Below are 9892 nucleotides of genomic sequence, written 5' to 3'. Positions count from 1 at the left end.
AGTCAACAACTGATCTTTCACTCACTTTTGGAATTTACTCTTAACACATTAAAAACATTCTTCTTGTTCTTCATTAATTGACGTTACCTTGATTGTTATCTTCATATTCTAAATTAATGTCTTCAAGATTTGTTGAATTGATTATCTAAGATTTGATTGGTCTTTCCAGTCTCTACGTGAACATCCATTATCATGTAGACATTGACCTCAAGCATTCACTCAAGGTTTGAGCTCAAACCTTGTCCATGCGCATAGATCTTGTTCACACGTTTTGTATCAGAGCTTGAGTGGTTTTCCTTTGAATCCATAAGATCAGATTATAGTTGGTTTCAATTTACCTTGGTATTTCAACCATTCATGTGTTAAGGATAAAAGTTCTTCTATATACCACTTAAGCTTTAAGATATCATGACTTCAATGGCTGCTTCAAATCCTTAACAAATGATTTCAATGCAAATCGCAAATAGCGTGGGTGGCCCTACACATCCCTCATTGCTAGTTGTGGAAGAATATATTCATTGGAAAGTTAGAATGGAAAGGCTTTTACTAGCCAAAGAGAAAGGTGAACAAAGTTGGAGATCCATCAAAGAAGGCCCTCATGTTCCTGTAAGAATAGTTGTAAGAGATGCAGTTGCTCAGCTCATGCGAGAGGATGAAGTGCATCCAACCCTTCTCATTGCAGATGATATTGAAAAGTTGCATGCTGATCAAGTTGCTTTCTCAGAAATGGTGTTTGGCATTCCTGCATCACTCTTAGAGCACATCAAGCTATATAAATCAGCCAAAGAGATTTGGGACACTCTTCAGGTTCTAATTGAAGGTTCTGAAAATATGAAGGACAAGCGCCTCAGCTCGGTTTTCAATGGCTGTGACACCTTCACCACTACTCTAGGTGAATCTGTAGCCTCAACCTCCAATCGATATCGGATCGTTGTCAACAACATGACTACTCATGGGATTGTTCGAACTCCTCTAGAGTACAATATCATGTTCATTAAAAGCCTTGGTAAAGGATGGGGAAATGTAAAATCATGTCTTCAAAGAAATGATTCTTTGATAAAATTGAAACTCTATCAACTTTTTGATGAGCTTCAAGGACATGAATCAAACGTTGCTCAAACCATAAGGGAACTTTCCGGAGGACCACTTGCTGTAGTCAGTTCTTTTGAATCAACCACTCCGAACCCACCTACTCCGGAACCTTACAAACCCACTATTCCATTAACTCAGTCTTCCTTAACCACCTTACCCACATACATCTATCATGACGATAATTCCAAAACCTTGGATTCCATACTTCGTTTCCAACAAGAGTTTGCCTTACTCTTAATAAAATACAAACGTCCTTTCAATCCCTCTTACAAACCATACCAAAACAGATTCAATGCTCCTCACCAAACTCATCCTCAACCATATTCCGCTTCGGAACCAAAGGAAACCTCCGAAAATCCTCTTGCATATAAGCCCAACCTCACTAAACCAAACTTCGCTCCGGAACCCTTTCAAAATTCCAAATCAGACAAATCAAAGATCTTGTGTCATAAATGTGGTCATGCAAACCACTTTGCCAAATATTGTCTAGCTGATGCTCCACAAAAACCAAATGTCAAAGACTCAGCTTACTATGTCCGAAGAGCAAAAGAAATGGCTGAAAGTGAGAAGGCATTTGTTACTACGGTTTCAAGAGATGTCGAAGGATATTTGTCATCCGGAGATGATGAAGATTTGGTGACTGGAAGAAACATATGCTTGATGGCAAGACAAATGGTTGAATGTGATGAAGGTTATTGGTCTTCTGGGTCTGAAGATGAAGATGATGTTGCTGAACCTCACTACTGGTACGTGGCCACTAACGATTCACCAGGTCAAAGCATCATTCAGCAGGTAAAATTCATGATCTCTGATAATAATTTTCATTTGACTTTATGTGAACCTTATATGACCCAGATCCAAACAGATATCAACACCATCTATAAAGCCTATGAGTCTGCCATAGAAGCCAGTGAGAAGAAGGACTGTCAACTAAGCCGTCTTAGAATACGTTTTGAGGATAAGAAATTGAAAATCGAGTCTCTAGAAGACGAACTTGTAATGTCAAACGATGAATGTATCATTTTGAAAGATAAATGTGAAATCATGTATTCTGAACGAAACATTATGATTGATGATAATAAATATCTCAATGCTAAAATAGATGCTTTGCATAACTATGTAGACATGCTTGAAGCTGACATTCGGATGACTTATAACTTTCGTCATCGATGGTCCAAAGCTCCTGGTCTCGGAAGCGAGTTTCCAAACTAGTTGTTAGTCCCCTGAAGGAATTGCAAGATTTAACATTCATGGGAGAAATTCCGAACATCAAACATTCGGACACCCCTGTTTCTCCCTTATCACTCCTTCCGGAGGATAAAAGACCTTTTGTGTCCCTAATTCCTGAGTTTCAACCAATAGTTGTTAAGTGTCCTGATTCCACGCCTCTTCTGTCTCTGATAAACCTGGACCTGAATCGGACCTCAAAATATCATTATATTCTTCCAAATTGTGTAGACTATATTCCTAAAAGTAATCACGTAAACAATGGTGTGATTGAGGAAGTTATTCTATAAACAACTGAAATAAATCCTCTGAATTTGAATGGGCATCTTTAGATGATAACGTAGACATCTCAAGCCATGTATCCTCTGAGTCATGTGAATCGAAATTCATAGTACTTTCAAAAACCGAATTGGTTCCCATTACTCCTGAGTTTACAAATCTATCCAAAGGACAAACCTCTAGATCCTTTCTTCACCCTAAGAGAAAACCAATGTTGAACAAGAAAGATGTTGTAGATCCCAAAGTAGAAGCTAGAAACGCCTACAAAAAGGAAGTCAAGACTAGACAGAATTCCAAGTTTCTTGCTAATTATAAACCAAATTCATCCCAGAATTCTAGTGGCGCTACTGATAGTAAAAATTCTTTTGTTCCCACTAGGATCCTAAAAAGACCTAATGAACCCATTGTTTCTTTATTGCAAAATATGATGGCACAATTTTTAAACCCAAAATTTCAAGAAATGATGTGTCATCAAACAAATCCACATGTACAAAAACCACAGTTTCAAAATCTTCAAACAAAAATCTTGTGTGGAAAATCAAAACATCTGCCCTGGAGATAACTAAAATTGTCAATCCTTTGGAGACCAAAGGTTCGAAGAAGTCAGCTACGCACCCACAAGTAGTTGAATATGACTAATGGATAGATGAAAAGCCTTTAGCCTTCTGTCTGTTTCCAAAGAACTCCATTAACATGACCCAGAAACACAAAGTTGTTCCCATGTCACAACCAAAGTCCAAAGCCCATGCCTACATCCCAAAGTCTAACTCGGAGCCTAAAAACTCCATTGCTCGCTAATTTTGCAGGCACTTTGTGCTTCGGAGCAAGAAACAATATGGTATATTGATAGTGCTTGTTCCATGAACATGACAGGGCAAAAGGATTTTTTGCGAGATTTAAAGCTTTCTCCAAATTTTGGTTACGTGACATATGGCAACAACTCCAATTCTCAAATTCGTGGTTATGGAACTCTCACTAATCGAAATTTCTCTATTTCACACGTTGCTTATGTAGCTGACTTGAAACATAATTTGATAAGTGTTGCTCAGCTCACTGACTCAAGTCGACGTGTGGAATTTTGCAAAAAATATAGCTATGTGATGACGGAAGACCGAAAAGAATGTTTGATAAAGTCACTTCGCAACAAGAACATGTACCCGCTTGATATCAACATGATTTTTGGCAAACCGCAACTATGCCTTCTCTCCAAAGCTGTTCCTGACATCAGTTGGTTATGGCACCGAAGGCTCGCTCATCTGAACTTTTGATACATGAATGATCTAGTATCTGGCGAAATGGTAAGAGGTTTACCTCATCTCTAGTTCGAAAATGATCATTTATGTGCTGCATGTGAGTGTGGTAAGCAATCCAAGAAGTGTCATCCTGTTATCATAGAAAAGTCCATCTCGGAACCATTGGAACTTCTTCACATTGATCTATGTGGACCATCGACTGTAGAAAGTCTTCATCATAAGAAATACATTCTTGTGGTTGTTGATGACTTTACAAGGTTCACTTGGGTTTTCTTCCTAAGGCTGAAATCCGAAACAGCCTCTAAGCTCATCAATTTTATTAAAGGAATAGAATTTCTTATCAAACTCCCAGTTAGAAGAATCCAAAGTGATAATGGTTCGGAAATTGTAATTCCACCATTGAGAAATTTCTCACAGAAAAAGGAATCAATCACAAATTCGTAGCTCCTTACACTCCACAACAAAACAGTGTAGTTTAAAGATGCAATAGAACACTTGTTTGAAGCTGCTCAATTAATGCTGAATTATGCAAACTTACCACTCTATCTTCGGGCTGAAGTTGTATCCGCTGCTTGCTTTACTCAAAATCGAAGTATCATCAATCGACGTCTCAACATGCCACTATATGAAGTAATGAATGGTCGAAAGCCAACAATCTCATTCTTACATGTCTTCGGATGTAGATGCTTCATTAAAAAATTGTGATCAACTTACAAAGTTCCAACCCAAAGCTGATGAAGCCATCTTTCTTGGGTATTCTCCAAATCAAAGGCTTACAGAGTTCTCAACTGAAGAACTCGCGTTCTGGAAGAAATTTTTGATAATACCTTTGATGATAACTTTGTTCGGAATTCTGGCCCCACTCACGTCACAACTCACATCATGGAGTCTGATGCTCCACCACCAGGATGTCCGAACCCTCAAACCATTCTTGAGGTTGATTTTGAAACCCTCTTTGGTCCTTCCGAAACAGCTCTTGATTCAGAATTTTGAACAAGACCATCTCTAATTCCAATTCCTCATTCGGAAGCCCTAGTTTCTCACAACCTCTCCAGTCCACTTCCGAGCCTGTCTCCATTTGATTCCGAACCGTTTCAACCTTCTCAGGTTGAGGGGGAGAATAATGACAATCGCTCTCTTGAATTAAATGTGGATGGCTTCCAAGATGCAGCTGCCAATTTAGATGACTCTAATCCTCTCAGCATTCATGAAAACGAAAATTTCTTTGAGTTTCCTTCTGATGATGATGACAACCTCTCCGGTTCAGAAGTTTAGGGGGAGGATCATCCCAATATTCAAATCATTCATGGGGAGCAAATCAATTCCATGGTAGATGTAGGATCTTCGGCTACACAAGAACTCCCTCGATTGCATGTTTGGACGAAGGATCATCCTCCGAACCAAGTAATAGGCAATCAAAATGTTGGTGTACAAACTCGCTCAGCTACCAATATCCGAAATGAATGTCATTTCTCAGCATTCATATCCATGTTTGAACCAGAATCCTTCAAGGAAGCATTAGAACATGCTGATTGGATTACAACGATGAAAGAAAAACTGGCAGAATTTGACCGAAATGAAGTTTGGACTCTCGTTCCTCCTCCTCAACATCACCCCATTGGCGGTACAAGATGGGTGTTTCGCAACAAGCTAGATGATGCAGGAGTTATCATCCAAAATAAGGCAAGATTGGTAGCTAAACTTTTTACTCAAATTGAAGGTCTTGACTACGACGAGACTTTTGCTCCTGTTGCATGACTTGAAGCTATCAGAATCTTTCTTGCTTATGCTACCCACAAAGGATTCAAAGTTTACCAAATGGATTTCAAGAGTTCCTTTCTTAATGGTGATCTTGACACGGAAGTATACCTTCAACAGATCCCTAGATGTATTAATCTTTCCATTCCGAACTACAGTTACAAACTCTGAAAAGCTGTCTATGGACTCAAACAAGCTCCTCGGCCTTGGTACGAGACAATCACCGATTTTATTAGACACTCAGGTTTTCAAAGAGATATACTTGATCCCACTTTGTTCCAAAGATCAAACGGAAACCATCTCATGCTGGTACAAATTTACGTAGACGACATCATTTTTGGATCTACGGATTCATCTATGGTTGCTGATTTTGCTAAACTTATGGTCAGTCGTTTCCAAATGAGCATGAATCGAGAATTAAGCTTTGTTCTAGGCCTTCAAGTCAAACAGACTAACAAAGGTATTTTCATTCACCAAGAGAAGTACATTTCTAAGCTTCTCAAGAAATACTGTATGCACAACTGTGCCTCAGCCAAGGTACATATGGGCTTCGGTCACAAAATCTTTGCCGACCCTTCAGGTGTTTCTGTAGATGAAAAGAAGTATCGTGGAATGATTGGATCCGTACTCTATCTCACTGCAAGTCGCTCGTACATTATGTTCTCAACAGGCTTATGTACCAAATTTCAAGTCAATCCGAAGATGTCTCATCTTTTGGCTATGAAACAAATATTCTGGTACCTCAAAGGTACAAAGAACCTCGGAATCTGGTATCTAGTAAATGAAATTTTCCTTCTGCAAGCTTACTCTAATTCAAACTGTGGTGGTCTTCTACTCGATAGGAAAAGTACATCAGGAGGATGTCAATTCCTAGGTGGTTGTTTAGTCAGCTGGTCATCCAAGAAATGGAACTACAATGCTCTCTCCACAGTTGAAGCCAAATACATTGTTGTTACCAGCTATACTTCTCAAGTTCTTTGGATGAAATCTCAACTCTTGGATTATGGTTACAGATTTCAAGGCATCCCTATCTACTGTGACTCTTAAAGTGCCATTCCAATCTCTCACAATCCAATTCAGCACTCCATGACAAAGTACATTGACATCATGTACCATTTTATTAAAGATCATGTTCTAAATGGCAATATCGAACTTATTTTTGTTCCATCTGACGATGAAATTGCTGATGTCTTTACTAAGGCATTAGACGAAACCAAATTTAATGGTTTTTTTTTGAAAAAATTGGGTATGATGATCCCTGATCCTCAATTCTTTCAGGAGACATGTTCTCTTTGATAGAAGTATTCAGAAGAAAAATGTGCTCCAAAATCAATTATTTTTGCTTCAGAACTATTTTCCCTCTGACTACATAGGATCATTTTACTTGTTTTTATTTCTAATTAGCCCTTGAGTTTTTAAGTTGTACAGTTCACTCACTTCATCACGATTATCAAGGTCAACCATCATCCAAATCTCTATTTGGAAACTCTCTCAATAAAAGAATTCCGGAAAATCCACTACGGAACTGATTTTCAAATGTGCTCCGTTATTTTCAAATATGTTCCGGAATTTTAAATTTGCTCAGGAATTTTCAAATCCGTTCCGGAATTTCAAATTTGCTCCAGAATTTTCAAATCTATTCCGGAATTTCAAAAGTGCTTCGGAATTTTCAAATTTGCTTCGGAATTTCAAAAGTGCTCCGGAATTTTCAAATCTGTTTTGGAATTTCAAATTTGCTTCGGAATTTTAAAAAATGCTCCAGAATTTAAAAAATGCTATGGAATTTTTTAAATATGCTCCGGAATTTTAAAAAATTATCAGGAATTTCAAAAATGCTCCGGAATTTTCAAATATGCTCCGGAATTTCAAAAATGCTCCAGAATTTTCAAATATGCTCCGGAATATTCAAAAGTGCTCCGAAATTTTCAAAATTTTCTCCAGAACCTTCTTTTCATCATATGTGTTTCGGAACATAACTCTTCCCTCTGGATCATGCGTTGTCTGGATCAATTCATCTGGAATACCAAGAGGTAATAAGGTGAAACGGTTTTTCTCAACGTTTACTTTTTAGGAAGATCCTTATCCAATCTTCCTCGATTTGCATGACACAATTGCACGCCCTCTAAATTGGAAAACAAATTGACGGTTACATTCTCCTATTTTAGACCAATTGCCTTGCACTTTCATCTCACTTGTCTAATCTCAATTTCCCAACATTAAATGCAACCCGGTGGATTTCAGACCCTCATCATTACCTTTTTCGACCCGACCCATCTTTCCCTACCTATAAATACTTTTTTGCATTTACCTTTATCTCTTTGCAATCTCTCAACTCTCAAACCTCCCAAAAACCCTCATAGTTCTTTGTGTTCTTCAAGCCTTCTTCATCTTCATCAATGGAGTCCTCCAAGAACTGCTCCAACTCCTAAGAAATCCATAGTCAGGAAGAAATCATCCAAAGGATCGAAGGGATCATCATCATCTGCAGATTAAGAACCCTTTCTTAGGAACACTACCCAACTGTTCTCCTTGAACCCCCTGACTACAACGAATCAATCAGGATAATAATTGAGTTCCTTGCACATAATCCTCTCTTCATTCCACTTACCAAAATCCCTGATCCTCCAATCCCTCTTTCTCATCTTCATCGTGCATTCACTAGCATCAAACTTGAAGATGATGTTCTGTTAACCTCCATCATCGATGATCGCACCATTCCCGTCTACAAATCAACCTTTCTCAACGCCATTGGAATTTCACCAACGTCTGCTGGTTTCGAAGTGGTGGCACCAACTGCTGAAGAGTTCTAGATGTTTCTTAACTTCATTGGGTACACTCAAGACTATAGGGCAAAGGATTTCAAGAAAACTGCAGTTTCAGGGCTTTGGACCGTCCTTATGCATTTTATCTTCCATGGGTTATCGGGCAAGCACGGCGGTACTGATACCTTAAGCAAAGACTGGCTGAATGCGGTATTCAACATTTACTTCAGACGTAACAATGTTATGGACCTTCCGAAAGTATTATAGCAAGACTTTTTCAAGTTTTCCATAAAGAGGAAACCGAATGAGATTTCGAGTCCTAGATTTTAGGCCCTAACGATTGAACAAATCTTCAAGGAACTTAACGTCCCCATTCTAGTGAGCACCATTTATCCGGAGGTATGTGTATCTTTCAAACTTGTTAAGCCATACAAAATTCCGGACCAATCATCTTTTGGTCCGGTCAGACGACTTCCAGACAATATGTTGGCCCTCATTCCTTTCGAATCTCCCTTTTTGAAACACCATATTGAGACCTCGGTTGTGTTCAACCCAACATAGCCTGCCCTGGTCTCAGTTGAGCCTACTCCAGAAGAGGCCAGTCCCACTAAGTTCGGAACCAAAGTTAAGCAACCACCCAAATGAAAGGCTTCACCCACCAATCCTAAGGCCAAAAACAAATCTAAAGTTAGTACCCCCACTCAATCGGAGGGCACCCATGACATTTCGGCTAATTCTGGCCGTCCGCACACCCCTCCTGCCCACTCATCTGAGGTACCCCTCAATGTTTCATCATCACAAGCACACACTCATAGGGAGTCTACACATATTCCACCCTCACCCTCCCAAAAGGGTGATGCAGGTGTTGAACAAAGTTCCTTGCAGCTCCTTAGAACACACCCACGTGTCAAATTCGATATTCCCATTATCTCTTCAACACGAACACACTTCGAAACCAGTGTTTTGGAACCTAAGCATCCGGAAGGAGGAGCAATCTCTCCAACTTCCAATGCCACAACTATTCTGATAACCGAAAGGCGTATAGGATGACCAGGCACTAATGATCCTCTTTGGGAAGATTTTGTGAACAGGGTCGCATCTCGATGTCCGGACCTCTCTCGAACACAAGTGGAGTCCACTCTCATCTCCATGCTGAACAGGGCCATCCAAAGCAATCTGCCCTATGTTCCCCCCCACTGACGATGACGCCATCAATGAACTCACTACGGAACTACCCTAATCACTACTCATCAAAGCATCTTCTTCACTGATCCGGAAGAAGAAATTTCAGAAGAAGCTATGTTGGAGGAAGAAGCAACAACCATTCCGGATGCTCATCTCATGACCTCCATTCAGTATCAATCCAAAAGGATTCGTATCCAAGTCTGCCTTTGACTTCGGATCATCCTCCACCACTACTCCGGACGACGACTCAAAATCAAACCTTCAAGAATATGATGATGCAAACAAACCGGGTCCATCCTCAAATCCGAACACTCAATAACCTCCTCTGCGATTCTC

The 9892-nt window shown here is 39.5% G+C and overlaps 1 protein-coding gene across 1 annotated transcript; it reads left to right on the top strand.

Annotated features, from left to right (window-relative positions):
• Positions 1-5966: 5966 nt before the first annotated feature.
• Positions 5967-6656, top strand: LOC145016945 (secreted RxLR effector protein 161-like). The gene has a single exon (XM_078975092.1). The coding sequence runs from the start codon at positions 5967-5969 to the stop codon at positions 6654-6656; it is 690 nt and encodes a 229-aa protein (XP_078831218.1).
• Positions 6657-9892: the final 3236 nt, after the last annotated feature.

The sequence above is a fragment of the Lactuca saligna genome, chromosome 9, assembly GCF_052625555.1.
Source record: "Lactuca saligna cultivar CGN05327 chromosome 9, ASM5262555v1, whole genome shotgun sequence".
NCBI classification, from domain to species: Eukaryota; Viridiplantae; Streptophyta; class Magnoliopsida; order Asterales; family Asteraceae; genus Lactuca; species Lactuca saligna.
The sequence above is the reverse complement of the archived record's forward strand: the minus strand, read 5'-3'. Positions and strand labels throughout refer to the sequence as shown.

Coding starts and splice junctions, on each gene's coding strand:
- LOC145016945 (XM_078975092.1), top strand. CDS start 5,967: ATGGTTGCTGATTTTGCTAAACTTATGGTCAGTCGTTTCCAAATGAGC.